Consider the following 25,728-nt stretch of genomic DNA (forward strand, 5'->3'; position numbering starts at 1 on the left):
ACTATCTGCTTTTTATCCAGCCTGGACTCCTACCACCAACAGCATTTGGGTGCAGGATGTAATATCGACAGGGCTTAAGCTTGAGTTCTTCTCGATCCCAGGAAATATGTTTAGGATAACCCCAGTCTGTTCCTCTCAAATAGAACAAACTGCTCTTGAAGCAGAAATTGTCGAATTATGCCACAAAAAAGTCCTAGTGGGAGTACCGGAATCCGAGGAGGGTAGAGGATTCTACTCTCCCCTGTTTTTGGTTCAGAAACCGCATAACTCCTACAGGACCATTATCAATCTTCGGTCCCTTAATAAGTTCCTAGTGGCTCGGCCCTTCAAAATGGAAACAGTTGGTTTGGCAATAAAAATGTTTCAAACTGTTATGGTGGTTTTAGATTTAAAAGACTCATACTACCATGTGCCCTTTCATACAGAACACCAACGCTTCCTAAGAGTGGCTGTTTCCATAGATGGCGGCATCTGGCATTTCCAGTATAGAGCGCTCCCCTGTGGCCTCTTGACAGCACCTCGAGTCTTTACAAAATTAATATCTGAAGTCATGGCCCACCTTCGCGAGTTGGACATCTTATTAGTACCTTACTTAAACGACTTCTTGATTATAGGCAATTCTGCAGACCATTGCCTTTTCCAAGTAGAAAGGTCTATGTCTGTTGAACGCCTGGGTTGGCTAATAAATTTTGAAAAATCCCGTCTACAACCCTTGAAGGTCCAACAATTTCTTGGCCTCATTTTTGATTCAAAAACAAGAATGTCGTCTGCCAGCTAGCGAGATGCATTAGGGAGGCTATCTCTCTAGCTTATACAGCAGGTGGCGGTCTGGCACCACAGAACTTAAGGGCGCATTCTGCCCAAGCCAAGGCAACCTCTTTGGCGGAGAGATCTGTGTCTGTCAATCAAATATGTATGGTGGCTACGTGGTCATCCCCTTGCACCTTCTTTAACCATTATAGGTTAGAAATGAGCGATTCCTCAGATCTCCCCTTCAGGATAAGGGTACTGCAGGCCGTAGTCCCTCCCTAAGATAGTGTTACATCTCTGTAATTCTCTCGTGGTGCGGTCATGGGAGTCAGAATAAAGTATTAAGTTGCGTACCGGTAACATTATTTTTCGGAAGCCTATGACAGCACCCTTAGTTCCCTCCCTTTTAACGTGTGGGTGCGCACTTCTTCCACGTATAATTTCACGTGGGATATTTAGCTCAGGTTGTGTATATATTTTGTGGCATTAACCGTGGTGGTCCTCTCAAGCTCTGTAAGCCAACTGATGCGTGGGAGAGGTGCCGCCCCTTTTGTATCTGTAAGTTTCCTGTTTTCGAAGGGCGGATCCCCTCATGGTGCTGTCAAGGGCTTCCAAAAAATACCGATACCGGTACGTAACTTAATACTTTGAACATCGGTCCTGAGATCTAGTCGATGAGGCGGCCCTCCCACCAAGTTCTCCCCACTCGACTCTACATGATCGTATAAGGAAGGTATGTAAGTCATGGATGTATTTCATAGGTCACAAAATTAAAATGCGCATTTTTAATATTGTAACTGTGTAGGAATCATAAATTAATATTGTTTGGTAGAAATGTAGCAATTATCTTGTATGACACTGCATTGGATAATCAGAATTTGCAATGAAACAGGAAGTTGTGCTGGCAAAATGCTAAAATCAGCATTTCTGCTTCCTTTTTTATGCAGCTGCACCAATGATTTTTTGGGTTTCCAAAGCCCAATTTAGACACCGCTTAATATTTACTGTCACATTATCCATTTTATACGGTCTCATCCAGCATGTATGTGTTTTTTTTTTTTTCTTTTTTTTGTGGTTTAGACATCTTCTACAGACTCTACATTTTTGGTCATTTTCCTTCTGCTGGCTTCCTATAAACGCTTTTTTTTTTTTTTTTTTTTTTTTTTTTTTTTTCTTCTTCTCTGCCCATGCACAACATATGGAAACTTTTCTTGCTGTTATACAGTAGTGAAAAAAAACCTAAAGAAATGACCTGAGATACAAACTGGTGTGCATGTAGCGTGCTGTTTTTTTTCTCTTTATAGAGCACACCATGCCATTTGTACAGTAGGGATGCAACACCCATTTAACCCCTTCCTTTCCGATGACTGAATAGTACGTCGTCGGTAAGGATCCCCTGCTTTGAGGTGGGCTCCAGCGGTGAGCCCACCTCAAAGCCGCGACATGTCAGCTGTTTTGAACAGCTGACGTGCCCGCAATAGGCGTGAGCGGAATAGCCATCCCCCGCGCCTATTAACTAGTTAAATTCCGCTGACAGCGGGCATTTAAATAGCACTTCCGGCCGCCGGGCCGGAAGTGAGCTCATCACCAACCCTCGTCACGTGATCGGGGGTCGGCGACGCGTTGCATGGACAACCACAGGTCTCAGAGACCTCTATGGTTGTTTCAGGCAGATGGCTTTGAGCGTCGCCCGGTGGCCGGCGCTGAGAGCACAGCAGTAAATCTGCTACATGTGGGCGATCTGCTCATCGCCCATATGTAGCAGAGCCGATCGCTTTGTGCATGCTTCTAGCCTCCTATGGAGGCTATTGAAGCATGCCAAAAGTAAAAGAAAAAAAAAATTAAGCCTAAACTTTCAAATCACCGCCCTTTCGCCCCAATCAAAATAAAACAATAAAAAAAATCCCACATACACATATTGGGTATTGCTGCGTTCAGAATCGCCCGATGTATCAATAAAAAAAAGCATTAACCCGATCGCTAAACGGCGTAGCGAGAAAAAAATTCAAAACAGCAGAATTACATTTTTTTTGGTCGCCGCGACATTTCATTAAAATGCACTAACGGGCAATCAAAAGAACGTATTTGCACAAAAGTGGTATCATTAAAAACTTCAGCCCGGCACGCAAAAAATAAACCCTCATCCGACCTAGATCCTGAAAAATGGAGACACTACGGGTCTCAGAAAATAGCGCATTTTTTTTCTTTTTAACTAACTTTGGTATTTTTTTCGCCACTTGGATAAAAGAGAACATAGACATGTTTGGTGTCTATGAACTCATAATAACCTGGAGAATCATAATGGCAGGTTAGATTTAGCATCTAGCGTACCTAGCAAAAAAGCTACGCAAAAAACAAGTGTGGGATTGCACTTTTTTGCAATTTAACTGCACTTGGAATTTTTTTTCCCATTTTCGAGTACACGTCATGTTAAAACCAATGGTGTCATTTAAGAGTACAACTCGTCCCGCAAAAAATAAGCCCTCCCATGGCCATATTGACGGAAAAATAAAAAAGCTGTGGCTCTGGAAAGAAAGGGAGCGAAAAACGAAAAATCGAAAAAAGCTCGGAGTGAAGGGGTTAAATTTCACACTAGTTACCTATTCTGTTTTAAACAGTTGTACCATGCATTACTCAAACAATTTTCCCATACAGGAAAAAATAATGGTTCAAAATCAGTGCCATACAGTGCATATATCATTGTGCCATTAATTCTCACAATTATAATGCCATTTATTGAGCAAGCAATAGTTTTGTGCAATGCATTGTACAAATAAAAATGACTACACATAGCATTAGTAACAAAAATATCAAAACTCAAATGGTACCATGCAATACTAATATTTTGTATTGTACGCACAGAAATGTTACCATTAAGTCACCTATTAAAATGCTATCTGGTAGGACCTGGCGCTCCTATAATCATCCCTGTGCCCTTACTAACTGGACAGTTGTGTAGAGAATAGTGATGGGGCGGACCCGTGGATGTTTGGGTCCATCAGGTTGCCTGAGCATCCGGCGGTTACCAGTCATCTGTGTGACAGCATGGGAAACACCGGCTCTGACTGGGAGTAACCTACTGGAGTCACAGCGCTGGTTCCCACAGAGGACAGCATGTGAGCCAGCAGCTGTGAACGGCAGTGAAAAGGTTACCGCTGGTCAGGCGTTGGCTGATGACAACTATACTGATCATCGTACTCCTGGTCTCGCTGTTGGCAGCAAGAGCAAGTGACACTGAGTTTTCACCAGCCACCACCAGTGCATAGTAAGAAAAATGTCAGTGATAGCTAGATATATCTATCTATCTATCTATCTATATCTATCTATCTAGATCTATCTCTCTAGTGTAGCTTGCTATACATGTATACAGGTAATAAAACTAAAGAAATTGCACTGTGTCCCCATTATCTTTAATAACCAGCTGAGGGAGAGCAGGCAGCTGGGGGTTGGTGGTGTTGTTTTGGAAGAGAGCAATAAACATGGAGCTTCCCAGGCTATTAATAATCAGCTCACAGCTGCCTTAATAACCTTTACTGGTTATTAAAAAAAGGTGGACCGCTCACAAATATGGGGTCCCCCCCCTATTTTTATTAACCAGCAGAGACTAATCAGCAGCAGGCTGATATTAAGAAGCTGGGAAGGGGCTATGGATATTGGCCCCCTACCATACTATTAACACCAGCGTCATCTGTTTGGCCTCAGCTCTTCCCACTTACCCTGGTGCGTTGGCAAAAGTCATTTTTCGGGTTGTCATCTGTGTAATGTCTGCTGTCATCAAGCCCAGGGGTTAATAACTGAGGCATCTCTCACACCCCCATTACTAACCTCGTAGTCAAAAGAAATAATAATAATCTTTATTTTTATATAGCGCTAACATATTCCGCAGCGCTTTACAGTTTGCACACACATTATCATCACTGTCCCCGATGGGGCTCACAATCTAAATAAAAGTAGTAAAGCTGTGGACTGCTATTTTTTTAGGCTGAGGGCGGCCAGAAATCCATGGACCATCCCAGCCTGAAAATAGCAGCCCACCCAGCTGCCTGCTTTACTGGTTACTGGTGTCTCCGCAGTGTTGGATGTTGATCTCCATGAGGTCACTCATCCTTATGTTCATAGCCTTTCACTAGGCATTGCTCCTACTAGCCAGTTTCCTACTCCACACTGATGAGGGGCAATACCCCGAAACAGCTGTCTGTGGATGGATACCATGTTTTGGCATAGGTGGTTTCCTTCATTGGAGACTGCCCTTCCCGTGGTTGTTCCTTCCCGGGCAAAGACCTGGCTAGTCATTGCTTGCGTTGAGAAACATGTGATGGTGTCTCCGCGGCTGTTGATTTACATGCTTTTGCATATTTCCCATAAGGGATGGGGGCAGTGCTCTAGATCACTGCGTTGAGAAACATGTGATGGTGTCTCCGCAGTGTTGGATGTTGATCTCCATGAGGTCACTCATCCTTATGTTCATTGCTTTACTGGTTAGGCCTTTCACACTTCCGTTTTTTCTTGTCAGTTAAAATCTGGCAAAATGGCGGAAAGCGGATCCGTTTGTAACTGATGCAAACGGATGCCACCAGACCGTTTTTTTTTTTTAAAGGAACCGCAGGGGGGGGGGGGGGGGGGGAGGAGAGAGAGAGAGAGAGAGAGAGAGAGAGAGAGAGAGAGAGAGAGAGAGAGAGAGAGAGAGAGAGAGAGAGAGAGAGAGAGAGAGAGAGAGAGAGAGAGAGAGAGAGAGAGAGAGAGAGAGAGAGAGAGAGAGAGAGAGAGAGAGAGATTTCCTACAACAAAAAAAACGTTGCAGGGTCCGTCCAGGCATGCCGGCGGACGCAAAAAATTTGGCCGATCCGCAAAAAAAGGATCTAACGGATGGCCATCCGTCAAGATCTGCCAGTAATGCAACTCAATGGGGAAAAAAACGGATCCGCCAAGAAAATGGCAGATCCGTTTTTTAAAAAAACTGGCGGATTTTGACTGATGGTCAAAAACGGAAGTGTGAAAGAGGCCTTATAAGAAATAGGGGGACCCCACATTGTGTGTTTATTTTTTTAAATACATGGTTCACTGGCCTTTCACAGCCATGCAAATACTTGACGTATGGGACCAGAAGTGCCTACACAGGAACAGCTTCTTGATTGGTTGCAGCCTTTTAACAATCTTTGTTCAGGCTTCCGAACAGTAACACGGACGTCCGGGAACATTGATGTCCTTATTCACGGTCCATACATGGAAACTAGGTGTCCGATACGGACCCTAAACTTTACTGTTCGGATTCTCCCATCTCTAGTAGAGACTATGCACATTTCATCACAAATGTATACTTACAGAATACACTTGCTGCTTTAACTGTGAATTCAGCATTTGGATAAGCTCGCTAGAATCAACACTGTTTCTCTGCTTCTGACTCTGCCGCACTCTCCTCCTTCCCAATACCTCCTCCATAGGTCACACCGCATATTGATGGCTGACACCTCTTTTCACTGACAGTCTGTCTTATATTGAGCAAGATGGAATTGATCCCTCTATTTTTTATTTAGCGGGAATGATGAGTTCAGGAAGGAGGGGAAGAAATTGCTCAAAAGGGGAGAAAGACGGACACAATTTTTTACATTCACTTGTACTTTTTATGTATGAAAAGGTTGTTTAAAGAATAATTGTCATTTTAAATAAACTTTTTTTTTTTTCTATCTTTTTAGACTGAACACCATACAGAATTGGCTATGCAAGTGGATTAACCCTGTTGAAACTGATCGACTCATTAATTCCGTGAGTTTATAATTTGGATTTTTGCTTTCAAGTCTATATATTCCTTATGACTTGCCTATTTTACGAGTGTGGATGCTTGTAACACATGGTCTGAAGTAACAGAATTTGTATGTGGCACCTTTTTTCATTCATACATTGACAGCTATTGCATTCATGCATTGAGTCTATTCTTTATTTGTTGGTTTATAGGAGCTTGGTTCCCCCAGTAGGACTGATCTATGCAGCCAGGACGCACATTACACTACCTGGAATACTGTGCCCCAGAGGCTCCGGTCACTTGACACATTTAGAGGGTAACTATTAACTTTTCTTAATATACTTTATTAAGGGTTTTTTTTTTTTTTTTTAACAAAACAAAGGGAAAATAAAATGATAAAGGCAGTATAGTAGTATTACAACAGTTATAGCCTCCTAACAACAAAACTTTTAACTTGGAGGAAAAACCTGAGAAAGGAAGGAAAGATGAGGCCTGAAAGGGGGGAGAGAAATGGGATGGGGGTAAAAAGAATAAATGATGGAAACGGGGGAAAGGGAGGTGAGAACAAAATAGATCTATAGTATAAATCTTTTTTATGGCATCACAGGTTTTCAGTTTAATTATATCCATATAATGAAGACCATATAGAATCGTATTTTTTTAAGAAAATAGGGGGGGGGGGTTGTATTAATGGTTGTGGCACCTCTAAGATATATATATATATGCAAATTATACCCAAAATATTGAAGTGCCATCAAACTCGCATGGATAAAGTGAGGTGTTCAATACAATCAAATCATATACAAAAAAATGTACACAAGAACCATAAAGTAAAAAACATATCTTTATTAAACACACTAAGAAAAACATGAAGGATAAAAAGTGGGAAATCACAAGGTGTCGCCACACACCCACAATTATAATCTACCAGGAGACTGTAACAAACTGTTCCCAGTGCATAGTAAGAGATGTAAATTCTACGATAATGAAATTATCCTGAGTCACAGGGAAGTCAAGGTAGAGAGTAGACCTCCAAAAGTAACGCAGCATATAAGATAGTGACTTATCTCTTGTGGGTGGTGGTGCCGGCCCCAATGACTTCTTCTGGGCCTGGCATCACAGCAACAGGAGCAAGTTTGTATAATACTAAATGACCAATCAGTGTGCAGATTGCTGGGAAATAAACATTCGTTATTCATAGTCTGGGAGTAGGTGGAATTGAACAGATCTTGATATTTAGAGGAGTATCCTGAGTTACTGATTTAGGTAAGATCAGAAAATAATCATTCAGATTAATGCAATGTTTTACCAATCACCTTTATAGAGGGCATGGCCCAGGTCATACCGAATGACCTACTATTAATCAAAGGGGTAGGTCTTATACCCTTCATTGCATCACACCTCTCATAAGACTACCAAATGGTGTCCATCTATGTTGGCGTAAATCGCTCTATATGTAGGAGCGTGCATCATGGTGGACTATCAGACCATGAGAATTAGGCCCTCCCACGTGGGTCCCATAAGCGCGGGCCTGGCACATGACTGGAGCTCCAGCCTGAAAGATGCATCCCAGGATGCCCCCAAACTGCATTGGCGTGCACATAGTGTGCGCTCCGTAGCATTTACAGAGTTTGGGTATAGGTCCAGATAGGAACACTTAAGTCCATGAAATATATCATTATATATTAAATGCAAAAAGTAGCAATGTTATAGCAAATATATACGGTAAATGGAAATATGTTTATCTTCTATGGAAGTGAATTTGAGTCAAGATAGAAGGGCTAGTTGTGGTGACACTTTAACCTTAGAGTTGTTGATTTTATTCAACAATTTAAAGATGCCTTTCCATATTAACGCATGTCCAAAAGATATGAAATACCGTATATACTCGAGTATAAGCAGACCCGGGTATAAGCCGAGGCACCTAATTTTGGCATGGAAAACTGGGTAAGCTTATTAACTCTAGTATAAGCCGGGTATGCGTTGTCCCCTCATCCCTGTCCTGCTCTGTGTGGCTCCCCCGTCCCATCCTTCTATGTATAGCTCAGCTCCCCACGTCCCATCCTTCTATGTATGGCTCGGCTCCCCCGGTCCTCCCCTGTCATACTCTCATTCCTCGCGCCGTCACTGCATGTCCCTGTGTCTCCGTTGTCCTGGCTTCCTGCAGCTCTCCTGCGCTGAGCGGTCACGTGGTACCGCTCATTAAGGTAATGAATATGCGCTCCACGTCTGTGGGGGTGGAGACGCGTGTCATGCGCCCACCAGGGACGTGAGGTACCCAGAATCGGACTGGACAGTTCTATGGGAAGGTCATGGGTCCATGATCCGTTTCCGTGGCCGTGTCATAAAATAGGTTAGTAATGTGGTGTTTAATAGTGACGCCACCCGTGGTGTTCGGCAATGGGTGGCCGATGCTGCGGTTTTGGTCCACTGGGGCTGATGGTGACGCAGCAAAGATGGTTCAGTTCCACATGGGTAGAGCAGGGCCCCAGGGCAAATATATTTGATCAGATGGTGGTAAACGTTGGGTGCAGAGAATAAGTTAAGGACACAGAGGTGCAGTTTTCTTTACCTTTTACTTGAAAGTAGATGCAATCTGGGGTACCAATTACAGAAGACTGTCTGAGTCATTCAGGAGGCATTCAGGGGATCCATCCTGCCAGGTGGGGTTGGGGACCTTCCTTCTGCGCTCTTTTCGGGACCCTGCTGCTTGTAGCTAAGCTGCAGCCCTCTCCTGCGTGATGGTTTCTAACCTATATGGCAGACAGCGTGAGCCTATATCACAGGCACTGTCCTTCTCACTGTCAGCCCCGGGCTCTTGGTCTGCTGCCGTGCCTTCAGGTGTTCGGTGTGGGCAGGGAGCTTGCAGTCCCTTGCCCTCCAGATTCGGCTGTCAGGGCATACAGCACCTGCCCAGCCAAGGACTCTGTCATCCCTTTTTTATCAGCGCTCCACTCTGAGGTCAGCTATATGCAATTTTAGTTTACCAGAGCTCTTGTCTCTGCTCCTGTCCCATCCCTCTCCACAGACCAACTGCCAACTCTCCTCTGTCACTGTCCCTTCATGAGCTGTAGCTGGCTCCTGTTTCCTTGACAACGCTCCTGTTTGCTCCCTCAGCTGACTTCTTTCTGACTCGCTAACCCCACCTGCTGGCCACAATTTATAAGGAAGCTCCCCTTTCTAGCCTGGAGCAGGAATTGACATGTACACTGTTACCTGGCATGGGGACCCCCCTTCCCTGCCTCCAGGCATGACATCACTCCTTAGAGGGAGGCAATGTCACCGTGGCAACCGGACACATGGGTGCCACACCCCCCCCCCCCCCACACCACCACCACCACCAGTGAAATTCGGTACTCCCGGACTGAGGTAACATAAGAACTGTTCACAACAACAATAAATGAAAATCTACATAGTCTTAAAAATGTAAAAATTATCAAAACCTAAAAAAAACAAAACAATAAGTTACTGCAGTGACCAGTCCTTGCGCTGCCTTCCAGGAGTTGTCTTTGACCTTGTACCTGGGGTTTGGTTGATGGGGACCGCCTTAGCCCACTTTGTGTGTCGTCTCTGGGCGTGGCTACAGGGCTCTCTGTAGATGGGCCTGGTTTTTTGGCCATGCCGGCGGCTTATTTTCAAGGCCAAGTTGGGGAGGCCCCGTTACATTTAGCGATGCACCAGCGATCCCGATCACGATATGACCCGGTAAGGATCGCTGGTGCATCGCTAAATGGTCGCTAGTGAGCTGCCAAACAGGCGGATCTCACTAGCGATGCAGCAGCGGTCGATACTTACCTGTCAGACGCGGCGATGATGTCTTCTTCCGCCCGCGTCCATGGCTCGCTCGTCGGCGCCAGCAGGAAGCCGACGTCGAGAAATGGACCAGGCCGATCTCGCTCGATCAGCGATAACCAGCGGGGCAGCCAGTCGGAGGGGAGTATCACATGTAGCGATATCACTAGTGATATCGCTGCTGCGTCACAAAATCGGTAACGCTTTGGCGATATTGCTAGAGATATCGCTATGTGTAAAGGGCCCTGAAGTCTCTGTAGGCTCTCATGCTTAACGTTTACGTCTATACATTCTTATTAACTTATTTACATTATGTATTCTCTATAACAGACAGGGATCTGACCTCTGGTACTTCGAGTGGATCTACACAATACTGGTATCTCCGATGACCTGACCTGTTCTCTAGTGTCTACCGCTGGTGCAGCGAGTGCATTAGTCACTACACTATAAGTGGACCTATGTAGTATTGGTATTCTGGATTGCATTCTCCTGACTCTGACTCACCATGAGACGGGCAGATTTCCGCATTCCACTGCAGATGTGGCATCTGTTACTGGAGCCGTTTCATTAAGAGTCTCTGCTTCATCCGGTGCAATAGGCTGGTGAAAGGTTAGGACTGGTATTACGCTAGCCTGATTCACTTGTGTCCACGACGGAGGAAATTCTCCAAGGATAGTATGGATCTTCTCTTCCACCTCTACTGTGTGCCATGGGGTGTCTTTGACTTCTTTTGTCTTTCATCAGTTGATCAGGGCACACTTTTAGATCTCTTGAGACTGCCTCTGAGGTTTCTCCTCCATCCTTGCTGATGAGGCATACCTTGGTGTTATTAAAGTCTGAAGGTATAACTGTGTTTGGCTAAGCCTCCCACTGGTCATCTAGTTTGTGAACTCGTCTTTCTTTTGAGTACTTGTTCTCCTGGTGTCAAGGGAACTGCAGGGGTGTGTTGATTGTAATTCCTTTACTGCCTCTGTCTTGCCTGGGACAAACTTTTGGCTACGCATTCTTGCACTTTGCGTTATTGTTGCTGCCGCTCCATATCCTAGTCTGCATCTGGTGATGTCATCTCGGGTCTTAAGACTCACATGTCCAAATCGGTGGGTAACTTGCCAGGTCTTGCCTTCATCAGGTAGGCCGGAGTGCAATTGGTGGAGTCTACCGGTATATGATTATATAGATCTGTGAACTTCTCTGGCCACTGGTTTCGTTCTTCCAGAAGTAAGGTCTTCATTATGTCAATTACCAGCTGGTTCATCTCACACATGCCATTTGTCTGTGGATGGTACGGCGTCGTCCTGATTTTCTTGCAACCGTACATGTTGCAGAACTCCTGGAACCCTTCTGCCTCAAAGGCTGGACCTTGGTCGGTGAGCACTTGTTCAGGGTAACCGTGCGGTCGACAAAAGTGTAGATGAAATGGCCTTGGCTGCTGTCTTCGCTGTTGGGGCTTTGACAGGCACAACTACCAAGAACCTTGAGTAATGATCAACGATGATCAGAGCGTAAGTGCAGCCAGTAGTGATGAGCGAGTTTATTACCTTTTATCAGCACTTGCTGATTACTGTTATATGTTTTATTGCAAGGTATTTTGGCACATTTGTCATTCTGTGCTTTTTGTTTTGTGTTTCAGTCAGGGTGGTGTGAACATGGTCCAACAGACTTGTTCACATTGTGCATGTCACATGTGTGTTTCTAATCCAGTTTTTTTCGTGCTTATGCATGATTTGAGAGACCCCACCCCTCTCTTGCGTGACATGCACATAAGGAGCTGTTGTGCACCACGTGCCCATACCAGAAAGCGCCTGTCTTAATCCTGCTCATTTAGACACTGTTCATATGTTCAGGTATTAGATAGGGACTGCTTCAATAAGGGTTACCTTGCCGTTGGTGAAGCAGCTTGGCATACGTTTTTTTGCAAAAAAAGTATCGACTAAATACCCTGTGTTTGTTATTACCTTTTATCAGCACTTGCTGATTACTGTTATATGTCTTATTGCAAGGTATTTTGGCACACTTGTCATTCTGTGCTTTTTGTTTGTGTTTCGGTATATGATTATATAGATCTGTGAACTTCTCTGGCCACTGGTTTCGTTCTTCAAGAAGTAAGGTCTTCATTATGTCAATTACCAGCTGGTTCATCTTCTCACACATGCCATTTGTCTGTGGATGGTACGGCATTGTCCTGATTTTTCTTGCAGCCGTACATGTTGCAGAACTCCTGGAACCCTTCTGCCTCAAAGGCTGGACCTTGGTCGGTGAGCACTTGTTCAGGGTAACCGCAGTCGACAAAAGTGTAGTTGAAATGGCCTTGGCTGCTGTCTTCGCTGTTGGGTCTTTGACAGGCACAACTACCAAGAACTTTGAGTAATGATCAACGATGATCAGAGCGTAGGTGCAGCCAGTAGTGATGCGCGAGTATACTCGTTGCTTGGGTTTCCCCGAGCATGCTCGAGTGGCCTCCGAGTATTTTAGCGTGCTCGGAGATTTAGTTTGTCGATGCAGCTGCATGATTTACAGCTGCTAGCCAGCCTGTATACATATGAGGAAAGCCTGTTTGTTAGGGAATTCCCACTTGTATTCAGGCTGGCCAGCAGCCATAAATCATGCAGCTGAGGCGACAAACTAAATCTGCGAGCACACCAAAATACTCGGAGATCACTCTAGCAAGCTCGGGGAAACCCGAGCAACAAGTACACTCGCTCATCACTAGTAGCCAGTCCTACCTGGAGTCAACTTCACGTGAACCAAGGCTACCAGTTTAAAGGGAATCTGTCACCCCTTTTTTTGAATGAGCTGCAGGCACCGACATCAGGGGTTTATCTACAGCATTCTGTAATGCTGTAGATAAGCCCCCGATGTAACCTGAAAGATAAGAAACAGATTTAGATTATACTCACCGGGGGGGCGGTCCGGTCCGATGGGTGTTGTCGTCCGGTCTGGCGCCTCCCATGTTCATACGATGCGGTCCTCTTCTTTCCTTCCTGTCGTGGCTCCAGCGCAGGCGCACTGCTCTACCGGGCAGAGCAGAGTCCTGCAGTGCGCAGGTGCCTTGAGAGGTCCAGCGCCTACGCATTTCATTATTCTACGGTGGGCAAGGGTCACTACTCCTCCCTGTTCTCCATCATAAAACCATCAGCTGAGGTCTGTACAATCAAATGTAAAGCCTCTAAAACTTTGGGTCAGGTACAAGAGGTTCAGGATGGATTCGATAAGGTCAACAGTCCATCTCATAGACAGGGACTCAGTGATGTGCACTCTCGACCTGAAGAGTGCCTATCCTGTCCATCTGGCATCCCAGGAGTTTTTGAGGTTCGCAGTAAAGCAAACCGAACCTTCCAGTTCCAGTGCCTCGACTTTGGCCTGGCCTCGGCTCCCCGAGTTTTTACAAAGCTGATATCCCAGGCAGTGGCCTACCTAAGAAACCAGAGAATTGTAATTATACCATACCTGGATGATTTTCTCTTGGTAGCAAGGTTGGCGGAAACATTGGCCCAACACAGAGATCGGACCATTTCAGTATTGGAATTTCTTGGCTGGTCTATAAACCGACAGAAGTCAGATTTAATACCAGAAACCAGAAAGGTCTTCCTAGGGGTTCTACTCCACTCCGGCTGCAGAACATTCTTTTTACCAACAGAGTAACAGGCGACAGTGCAGAGCAGAGTCTGCGAACTTCTGAAACCGCTCCACCATAAGATCGGCTATGAAGGTGCTGGGTCTAATGATGGCTTGCATCCCCTGCGCCAGATGGGCACAGTTCCACTCAAGGCCCTTACATAGAGACATCCTGTCCGTATGGGATCGGCGACAAGCCTCACTAGACAAGACAATGTAGTTATCCCCGGCAGTGAGAAGATCAATACTCTGGTGGACTCAGCTCAGGAACCTGCAGGTGGACGTACTATGGACCACCTCTCCATGTGTGGGGGTTACCATGGACGCCAGCATGTGGGGATGGGGAGCCCACTTAGAAGGGAGAATCTTCAAAGGCAAATGGCCGGAAGATATCAGCCGCAGATCTTCCAATTACAGGGAGCTGTATGCAGCATGGGATTCCCTAAGACAAAACCAGGCATGGCTGAGGAATCGGCATGTGAGGATACCGTACTATCAGACAACATAACAGTTTAGTTCCTGTGGCACCAGGGAGGTCTCAGACATCGGGCACTACAGGACCTGGCAGAATATTTTCCTGGGCAGAGGACAGTCCTTTCCGTAACTGCAGTGCATTTCGAAGGTTCCCAAAACGTCGTGGCGGATTACCTGAGCAGGCGGAGAATCTGCCCAACCGAGTGGGAGCTGAACCAGGAGGTATTCCTGTACTTGTGTCATCGCTGGGAGACTCCCCGGATAGACCTGTTCGCAACCAGAAAGAATTCAAAAGTACCCAGGTACTACTCGCTGAATCCACTGGACGTGCTGGAAGCGGTTGAGCCAGAGATGGGACGAACACCTCTCCTACGCCAAAAGTCATTATCTCAGTAAATTAGAATACTTTATAACACCAGCTTGAAAAATTATTTCAAAATCTGAAATGTTGGCCTACTGAAATGTATGTTCAGTAAATGCACTCAATACTTGGTCGGGGCTCCTTTTGCATCAATTACTGCAACAATGCGGTGTGGCATGGAGGCGATCAGCCTGTGGCACTGCTGAGGTGTTATGGAAGCCCAGGTTGCTTTGATAGCAGCCTTCAGTTCATCTGCATTGTTGGGTCTGGTGTATCTCATCTCCCTCTTGACAGTACCTCATAGTTCCTCTATGTGGTTAAGGTCAGGTGAATTTGCTGGCCAATCAAGCACAGTGATGGTGTTTTTTGTTTTTGTTTTTTTTTTTTAAACCAGGTATTGGTACTTTTGGCAGTGTGGACAGGTGCCAAGTCCTGCTGGAGAATGAAATTTCCATCTTTTTGATATTCTAATGTAGGGAGAAGCACTTGTACTTTGACAATTGTTGATGAAGGGATTTAATCCACATTTCTGGGACTTGAATCGGAATTGATCTGAAAATATACTGTAATTTAGGTAGTATAATTTTATAGGGAATAATCCTACCCAGCCACAAAGTGTTAATTTATCAAAGTTGCCAATGCTTATTTGGATTTGCTTTTGCACTATGTTTAAGTTCTCATCTAGGATTTTGTGTTAAGGGTTAGTGATTTTTATTCCTAAATATGGAATATGACACTTCTCACATGAATAGGAACCTCCCTTTACATTTTTTAAATTGAGAAGCTAAGAATTATTTTTTTGAATTTTTTTTTGGCATTTATTTTATAATGGGAGACCTCTGAAACTCTTGGATATTTTGGGTAATGGCTCTTAATGCGTTTATTGGGTCAGTATTGGAAAATTAACATGTCATCCACAAATAATTTAAGACAACATAAAATTAGTTTAGGTGGGATTCCCTTTTGAGGTCAGTGGTTCTGGTGATATCGGCAAAGGGTTCCATTATGAGATGAAAAGAGTGGAGATAATGGACATCCTTGACATGTACTGTTACTAATAGTAAAAGTTTTAGAGAGTAAACTGTTAGCTTGAATCTTTGCTAAAGGGCATGAATAAAGGACAGTAATAGATTAAAGAATTTAGCCTTTAAATTCAAATTTGTTTAAAATGGCGATCATGAAATCCTAGTTGATGCGATCAAATGCCTTTTCGGCGCCTACAGATTGTAGCATGGAAGGTATAGGGATTTTTTGTTTTTCCACATATGCAAGCAAATTTATATGTAGGCCGAGGCCCCTAATTTTGCCACGGAAAACTGGGTAAGTTTATTGACTCGAGTATAAGCCGGGTATGCATTGTCCCCTTGTCCCTGTCCTGCTCTGTGTGGCTCTCCCCCTTCCCAGAAAGCATGACTCGGCTCCCCCGTCCCATCCTTCTATGTATGGCTCAGCCACCCCCACCCCCACGTCCTGCTCCATCATACTAGCCCTCCTCGTGCCATCACTGAACGTCCCTGCATCCTCCGTTGTCCCAGGGCTGGAGACTTCTTCCTGTGTTAAGTGGTCACGTGGTACTGCTCATTAAGGTAATGAGTATGCCGCCACGCCTAGGGGAATGGAGTTGCGTCCATATTCATTACCTTAATGAGCAGTACCACGTGAAGGCTCAATGGAGGAAGAAGCTGCCAGCCCTGGGACAACTGAGGATGCAGGGACGTTCAGCGATGGCACGAGGACGGTGAGTATGATGTCCCAGCCACTGGCTCCTGCTGCTGCTTCCCCTCCCCTGCTGATTTCTGCACAATGACTCGTGTATTAGCCAAGGGGGCATTTTCAGCACAAAAAAAGTGCTGAAAATCTCGGCTAATACACGAGTATATACGGTAAATCTCTTCTTGTGGCATCTGAGGCTTGTCTTCCCTTAATGAACTCGACTTGATCAGAATGAATTAGTATACGCGTGAGTGTATATTTTATGTCTGTTTTAGAAGAGATATCGTCCTGTAGTTTGACATCTCCTCAGAATTACTATTTGCTTTAGGTAAACAATGGTGGCTATTGGGGATTTCTTTGGGAATAGGCTTGATTAAACATAGAAGTTAGGGAAGATTATGTCTAAACAATTTATAATATTCATGGAGTATCCAAAAATGTCCACGGGATTTATTTCCCTGCAATTTCTTGATGGCAATATCCGTTTCATTAGTAGAGAAAGGGGAATTTAATAATTTAACTTGTGAGTTTAATTGTGGCAGTTTAACTTTTGAAAGGAATTGATTGCTTTAATTTTTGGTTGGTTAGTTTCTTTATCTTGCTTCCTATTGTATAGGAAAGAATAAAATGTAGCAAATTGTTCCGCTATATCTTTCGGGTGTACATAGCTGATTTCATCTTTCTTAATGGAAATGACCTTTTGATTTTCATTACTTATGAGCTTAATCGTTATTATCCACATAATAAAATGACTAAAGTTTGATACAATTCATAAGTTTCGGATAATCCTCCATCTCTAAGGCTACTTTCACATTAGCGTTTTTAGCGCAGTGCATCGTGCGCGTCCATGCGCCCCTATGTTTAACATGGGCGCATGGTCTAGTGTTTGCATGCGTTCGTATGCGTTTTCGTGCGCATGCGTTTTTTTGTAGTGCGCCTAGGCACGCCAGACGCAACCTGTTGCATTTCTGGGTCCTTCCAATGGCATTAAAAAAAAAAAAAAGCTTGTGCACGGATTGCGCCAAAATAACACATTACAGTCTATGGGAACACGGGCGTGTGCATGGAAATGCGCACGCCTGCATTTGAAATCGCATGCGTTTTAAGAGTTAACATGGCTAGAGACTGGTTAAAACGCATGCGCCTAAACGCAGATTTGTGGAAGAAGTTGGGAACTAAATATCTTGAGTTCCCAAGTACCTGAAAAATGTGGAGAATAAAAGTGTGGCAAGCACTGCACGAAGTCTGGGAATTATGACATTGAGGAAAAAAAAAGCTAAAACGTAGAGAATAAGAAATTCTAAATGTGCACAATAAAACTGTTACGTTTCCACTTGTGGTTAGACCTTCTAATGAATTTACTCTGAAGGGTCTTCTTTCTTCCTTATTCTGGATTATGACTCTGCTCGGAGACCGTATGGCATTTTAAAATGTTCCCTTTGTCTAGATTGGATTTTCTGTTTAAGAAGACTGAGTCTTGTAGGAAAATCCCATTACTATGAAATTGCGCTAGCTCTTGAGATGCTAGTTATGCCAGCAAAGGATTTCCTAGCACTTAGGGTGTCTTTTAGAGAAGCCCAGAAATATTTCTGACTGGCAAGGAAGAGGTAAAGGGGGTGGGTGTGTGTGTGTGTGTGTGTGTGTGTGTGTGTGTGTGTGTGTGTGTGTGTGTGTGTTGTGTGTGTGTGTTGTTGTGGTGTTTGTGTGTTTTTTTTTTTTTTTTTTATTTCCTTTTCCCTTGGGTAGTCCAGAAGGTGGTCCTTAATCTGGAAGTGATGTATTCTTGCAATCCCTTCTCTCGGAGTGTCTCTTGGTAGAAAACTAGTTTTTGGCAGCCTATGGGCTCTGTCTATTGTCAGTTCTGCATTAGTAACTGATGGGAGTGTTTTATGTATTACTTTTTAATATATGGAACCAGTTCTGATGGGGAACCATTCTCGGGTATTCCCCTAAAATGTTAAATTGTTCTGCCTGTTGCCAACCTCTAAATCTGTAAGTTTTAATTTTACTATTTTTAACTTCGCTTTTAAGCAAAGAGTGATCCTTATTCCAAAGTGGATTGTTTCAGATATGGATTTAACTTTTTTTTTTTTTTTTTTAATTTGGTGTTGATTTTCTGATATCTTTCAGTGTTGTATTTAGGCTTTGGAGTCCATTGATCCCATTTTATGTTCTGTTGATTGGAGGAAGCAAGGAGGTCTAGCAAGTATTTTTCAGATGGATAAAGATTAAGGCTAAATTCAGATTTGCGGATGGCAGAGCTGCGGACTTCCTCCGTGAAGCTCCGCCCACTGCCGCACCTCCTCCATTCAGCTCCGCCTATGTATGCATGCGGCCTGAATACCTATCTTGAACATTGGGTACGCAGGCCACGTGGATGTATGTGGATGCCTCTGCATGTGTCGTTTTGACGATGCAGCAACCACAACAAATTGCAACATGTTGCGTTCGATGCAGGTCACCGCATCGTCAAAATGACGCATGCGGAGGCATCCGCATACATCCACACAGCCTGCGTACCCAATGTTCAAGATGGGTATGCAGACCGCATGCAGACGTAGGTGGAGCTTAACGGAGGTGTGGCAGTGGGCGGAGCTTCACAGAGGAAGTCTGCAGCTCTGCCATTCGCAAATGTGAAGCCGGCCTATCAAAAATAGTAGGCCTATAAAGAGTTGTATGCTCCATTCTAGGCCTTTGTCTAGAGGGGGGCAAATTGGGGGATATGTCTTCTGCAGCAAAATTTGTCTCAGATGAGTGTAAGTCCATTTTAGTTTCACCATTTCTCTTTATGCCACTTGCCAGCTTCTTTCTTTTATTCCTGGTTTGAGATCCTCCTAATGTGAATGTTGTGTCCATATCTTTAGGGGTAGTACTGGGAGTATATGTAATATTATCAGACAGTCCCTCATTTTTCCTGTCATAATTTCCCATTGGAGCTGCTCTGTATACTCAGTATCCAGAGCCTTGGCTACTAAACATTGCAATTGCTGCCTGTGGGCAGGTCTTTCCTTGCTTTCTCTGGCTTAGAGCAGGAAGATAAGACTCTACCTACAGGCTGATCCCGGAGCACATGCATTTCATTAACTGAAAACATCTAACATGGAATACACAAGAACCACAAGATGGATTCTTCACCCCAGGAATCATTTTAATCAGTTTAACAGCAACAATATGACAATGCCTGTAGTTTATTTAACAAAATCCTGCTGACGGTTGTGCTTTAAATGCTATCCATTGCAGCTACATGGTCAGTAATCCGAGCTGGACGTTCTAGTATCATACAAGTAGTGATTTTTGGTAGGGCATAACTGAATGTAAAGGCAGCCTGTACTCTTGGGTTACTTTTATTTCCTAATGTATTTGAACTAATTAAAAGTGTTATAAAAGAATGAAATTGTGTGTTTTTTTTTGTTTTTTGTTTTTTTTTCCCTCTGGTCTTAGGCTTTCTCTTATAATCATGGTGTTTGTAAACTATGGGGGAGGAGGCTACTGGTTCTTCAAACATCAGAGCTGGAATGGTAAGCTTCCTTGGATTATTAGATGATATGATTTTTAGAAAATGTCCTTTTCTCTATTCTTTATCAAAATAAGTGCCTATGTTCAAGTCTACATAGTGTTATGAATATATGATTGAAACAACGTTTCAGTAAAATTCAGTGTGCTGATTTTATGGAAATGGGGCTGGTTGATTTTTTTTTTTTAATAAATGTAAGAGCACTTTTATAGTCCACTAAGCAATAAAATGCATAAATCTAGTGCGCTGACTTTACTTTTATAAGAACTTTATGCAATTCTGTTTTTTAATTACAGGTCTCACAATTGCTGATCTGGTTTTTCCATGGTAAGCAATTGTCTTGTATGCATCTTATTCATTGTGTGCTTGGACTGTACCGTATTTCTGTATGAGATCTGGTCTTTATTTTAGGTTTGTGTTCATTATGGGAACCTCTATCCATTTGTCCCTGAATTCTATGCTGCGTAAAGGAAACTCCAGATGGAAACTGTTTTGGAAAGTCCTTTGGAGAAGCGTTCAGCTTTTCCTCATTGGATTGTTTGTGATCAATGAAAATTACTGTCGTGGACCATGTAAGAGATTTATTTTAGTTACTTTTTAAGAAGAGGGGTGGGGGGGAGTGAAACAGTATGGTATGTGCAGACCATGTTCCAGACACAGCCATTACACTGGACATCAGTACATAGCAGGGACATATTTAAAGGATTATCACTGGAACATTTTCTTTTTTAACATATACATTTGTGGAACTTCTTGTTCTTTTAAGATCTGTTGATTTTAAAATGTACTTTGTGGGACAACCCCTTTAAGGGGTCATTATGAGCTTTCATCTTAATCTGTGTCCTAGATGTGCGCTGCAGGCTTTAAAGGGAATCTGTCACCCTTTTTTCGAAAGTTTCTGGCACCGTCATCAGGGGCTTATCTACAGCATTCTGTAATGCTGTAGATAAGCCCCTGATGGCGGAGCTGGCAGCTCATACTCGAAAAAAGGGTGACAGATTCCCTTTAAAGGCATTTTCACTAATGAGTTTTCAGGATTGCACCTCTCCCCTGCCTCCTGGCTTCCTACTTTGCTTGCTCCTGAAGATTGGTAGTTCCAATCAGCAGCATGGCTGTGTTGCCGGGCTGACCTGTGCACTCTCCAAGGCGGCTAGCAAGGCCAGTGTTGTCTCTGCAAAGGGGAGGAGCGCTGCAGAAATGAAGCTGGTTGGATATGGAGTGGCCAAAGCAGGCTGTATATCTTAAAGCCCACTATAACAGTTCATGCTCCATGTGGGCACAGAGGTGCCCAGTGTAAAACAAGGTAAAGTACTGAGAAATACGGCACTCCAGAATCCGACTGGTGCTCTTTATAAGGTCCATTCTTGTAATATGTGCAGAAAAGAATCTGTCACTCTAAAATCAAAGAAAATCTTGGTACAATCCAGAAAATCCAACGCACAAAGTGGCCAGAGTGGGAGGAGTTGCAATTAGCACAAAGCACAATGCTAATGCAATCAAGTCTGATAGACTGAAACGTCACAATTATATGCACAGTGTTGGATTTTCTGGATTGCACTAAAATTCAAAATTTTCTTTGCTTTTGGAGTGACTGATGCTTTTCTATGCATACTGTGAAACAAGTGCATGAATATAGGCCTTGCTTACTTTTGCAATATCTTTATATGAAATATTTATTAATTGCAGTATATATCCTTCCTTGCAGTATCCTGGAGTGATATCCGAATTATGGGTGTACTTCAGCGGCTTAGTCTTGCATATCTTGTGGTTTCTGTTCTAGAACTACTGTTTACAAAGCCTTTACCAGAGTCCATGCCCCAGGTAAAGAAACTGCATGTGTACAAGGAAAAAAAAATATTTATTTCAGAATCAATATTTTCTTTGGTAAACAATACTACAAAATACTTCCAAATGTGGGCAATTGATTGCAAACAAGAATTATGAAGAGACAAATTTAATATCACACTCCATCCAGCCTCTAAAAGAGGTCGTTCTTGAAGAAAGGGGAAAAAAATGTTTCAATATCACCAACTTGTTCATTTCATGTCTAGGGGACTTGGTGCTGTGTTTAAAAATCATGACGATCATACAAGACTAGCTATGAACCCGTTCTACGCCCGGGTGGCGAGCATTTTTATTGGTAATGGTCTCCCATCTTGGTATGTGCTGTCCCCCTCCTATTCTGGTATGTATGGCACCCCTCATCACGATCCTGCTATGCATGGTACTCCTCATCCCTATCCTGGTATGTATGGCACCCCTCATCCCTATCCTGGAATGCATGGTCCCCCTCATTCCCCCCCCCCCCCCCCCAGTCCTGGAATGCATGGTCCACTCACCCCCAAATCCTGGTATGCATGGTCCCCTCACCCCACCTATCCTGGAATGCATGGTCCCCTCACCCCCCCCCAATCCTGGAATGCATGGTACCCCTCACACCCCCCAATCCTGGTATGCATGGTACCCTTCACCCCCCAATCCTGGTATGCATGGTCCCCCCCCCCCCATGGAGAGGGCGTGTTGTGGTGCCGGACCCTTGCTTTCCGGCACCATTTTCTTGAAGACACACTGTAGTCTTCTACAACATGGCGGCAGAAAGTGAGGACTGCGCCGGCACCACAACACGCCCTCTCCCGACATCACGCACCATCAACGAAATGATCGGGGATTGATGCAGGGTCTTGCCGTGATGTCAGGAGAGGGCGTGATGTGGTGCCGGACTCAGCGCCTGCGCAGTCCTCTGTTTCCGGCACCATTTTCTTCATTTTTCTACAAAATGGCGGTGGTAAGCTTGGACTGTTCATGCGCAGATTCCGGCGCCACAACCCACCCTCTCCTGACATCACATCGAGACGCAAGACCTCGCGGCACCAGCAACACCGGATCATTAAGATGTTGCGGAGATCGCGGTATGCGTTCAGTGCTTTCGCATACCGCGATCTCCTGGGGGGATGCGTCACTCTGTCTGGAGCCAGACTGCGCAGGCGCGTCGCGCTTGCGCAGTCTATAAAATCTTCGGACAGAGTGACGCCCACAGCGTTATAGGTACTAGATATAGGGTGTATTCATTATTGCATCAAATATTTCAGTAAAACTGAAAATTTTGTAATGAGTTATATTATCCTTTCATGCCATGGGTTAAAAAATTGCTCTAGGAAACTCGGTAATTTTGGAAATTGTTCTCGTGCTCAGTGAGATATTGACTGAAATCTCTGCAAGGGGGTGTACTAAATTATGCTTAGCACTGTGTATATGCTGCAAAGTAAGATCATATATTTTTTTTTTTTTTTTAATGAAATAACCTATTAAGTATTAACACTTTGCATTTTGTTACTTAAAAAAAAAAGTGAATAAAAAATAAATCTAAATCAAATCAGTATTTGGTGTGACCACCGATTTGGCTTCAAGACAGCATCAAATCTGCATGGCCATGGCATGCTTTCAGTTTTTTGAAGGAACTAAGCAGGGAGGTTGTTCCAAACATTTTGGGGAATTTACCACATATATTCTGTGGATGTAAGCTTGCATTGATCCTCCTTTCTCTTCACAAAATCCTTGTCCTTTTTTAAAAATAAAAAAATAGTTCTTGATTACACTGGCTGTATGTTTGTTAATTTACCGTATATACTCTCATATAACCTGAGATTTTCAGCCCATTTTTTGGGGCTGAAATTCCCCCTCTCGGCTTATATGGGAGTCATATACGTGAGGGGGAGCGGGGGTGTCAGATCATACTGATACCCCCCCCCCCCCCCCCGATGTCTCTGCATCCCTCCTGCTCGTCCCAAGGTCTCCCTTCCTTCCTTCAGCGGTCACGTAGTACCGCTCATTAAATCCATGAGTATGCGCATATTCATAGCTTTAATGAGCGGTACCACGTGACCGCTGAAGGAACGAAGGGAGACCGTGGAAAAGAGGGACTGCAGAGACCGTAGGAGGGGATAAGTATATAGCGATATTCACCTGTCCTGGGTCCATCGCTGCTCGCCGCTGTCTACCAGGTCCCCTCTGTCAGTGACGTTCAGACAGCAGAGGGCGCGGTGACTTAGTGTGCGCCCTCTGCAGAACGTCACTGCAGAGACCCGGCAGACAGCGGCGAGCAGCGGGACAGGTGAATATCGCAGGTGCTGGGTCCTGAGCCAGCGGCGACATCGGCACCTGTCCACCAGCGATGGAGAGGTAAGTGTCTTTTTTTTTTTTTTTTTTTTTTTTCTTGTTTTATTTGCTACAGCAGCAGCATATGGGGGCATAATCTATGGAGCATCTTTTGGGGCAGCATATGGGGCATAATCTATGGAGCGTCATATGGGGGCATAATCTATGGAGCATCTTATGGGGCAGCATATGGGGCATAATCTATGGAGCATCTTATGGGGCCATTATTAATCTTTGTGCAGCATTATATGGGATGTATTTTGTATGGAGCATTATATGGGGCTCCTGATTCAATATGGATATTTAAAAACATTTAACCTACTGATGTCTCAAATTTTACTTTTATTGGTATGTATTTTTATTTTTGAAATATACCAGTAGCTGCTGCATTTTCCACCCTAGGCTTATACACGAGTCCCTAAGTTTTCCCAGTTTTTTGTGGCAAAATTAGGGGGGGTGGCTTATACATTGGTCAACTTATACAGGAGTATATACAGTACTTCTGCGAAATAATTTTGGAGCCTGTATTTCTCAGCATTGAGGACATTTAACCCCTTCCCGACCTCTGACGTCACATAGGCGTAATGAAAAGTCGTGCCAATACGACCCATGACGCCTATGTGGCGTCATGAATTGATTGCCCCCCTGCTGGTCGGGTGACCGGGGTCACTGAAAGGTCGCCTGACCCGCAAACAGAGGACCCTTCATAGTTAACCCCAGGGGGCGTGGCTTATCCCCCACGTGCCTACGATTGCTCTGTTTGGCACTTTCACTTTTAACAGCCAATCAGAGCGATTGTAATATTTCACCAAATTTCATTGGTGAAATATTACAATCCAGCCATGGCCGATGCTGAAATAGCATCGGACATGGCTGGAGACTGAGACCCGACCCCCCCCCCCCCCCCCCCATACCGACTGACGGCACCGATCAGCTGCCGCCACCATCTCCATCTGACTGCACCGATCGGCAGCCGCCGTCATAATCTGCTCCCCCCGCCTTCCCTCCGTTCCCACCCTCTATCACCCTCCACGGTGCCTCCAAACTCCCTCTGGGTGTCCCGCCATCCAGGATCATGGGCGCCGCCATCTTGGAAAATGGCGGGCGCATGAGCAGTGCATCGAATCTGCAAAGCTGCAGATTCAAAGATTTATTTTGATCACTATGATAAACTTTCACAGTGATCAAAATAAAAAAAAAAAAGTAAATCACCGCCCCCCTTAACACCCCCATAGGTAGGGACAAATAATAAAATAAAGAAAAAATTTCTTTTTTTTCCGTTAGGGTTAGGGCTGGGGTTAGGGTTGGAGTTAGGGTTGTAATTAGGATTGGGATTAGGGTTAGTGGTGGGTTGGGGTTGGGATTACGGTTAGGCTTGTGGTTAGGGTTAGAGTTGGGATTAGGGTTAGGGGTGTGTTGGGGTTAGGTTTGTGGTTGGGGTTATGATTAGGGTTGGGATTAGTGTTAGGGGTGTGTTGGGGTTAGGGTTGTGGTTAGGGTTATGATTAGGGTTAGGGGTGTGTTGGGGTTAGGGTTGTGGTTAGGGTTATGATTAGGGTTGGGATTAGGGCTAGGGGTGTGTTGGGGTTAGGGTTGGAGATAGAATTGAGGGGT

General features: G+C 44.4%; 1 protein-coding gene across 1 annotated transcript in view; it reads left to right on the forward strand.

Moving 5' to 3' along the window:
* The window catches only part of HGSNAT (heparan-alpha-glucosaminide N-acetyltransferase), a 117,525-nt gene that overhangs the window by 39,325 nt on the left and 52,472 nt on the right, over positions 1 to 25,728 (forward strand). Inside the window, exons 6-11 of the mRNA XM_073543194.1 lie at positions 6,444 to 6,513; positions 6,703 to 6,806; positions 19,887 to 19,963; positions 20,256 to 20,286; positions 20,371 to 20,531; positions 21,665 to 21,780. Of these exons, the coding sequence (XP_073399295.1) occupies positions 6,444 to 6,513; positions 6,703 to 6,806; positions 19,887 to 19,963; positions 20,256 to 20,286; positions 20,371 to 20,531; positions 21,665 to 21,780 (559 nt within the window). The remainder of the gene's footprint in view (positions 1 to 6,443; positions 6,514 to 6,702; positions 6,807 to 19,886; positions 19,964 to 20,255; positions 20,287 to 20,370; positions 20,532 to 21,664; positions 21,781 to 25,728) is intronic.

This window comes from Dendrobates tinctorius, unplaced genomic scaffold (assembly GCF_039654945.1).
Source record: "Dendrobates tinctorius isolate UK_male_01 unplaced genomic scaffold, ASM3965494v1 ptg000011l, whole genome shotgun sequence".
Lineage (NCBI taxonomy): Eukaryota > Metazoa > Chordata > Amphibia > Anura > Dendrobatidae > Dendrobates > Dendrobates tinctorius.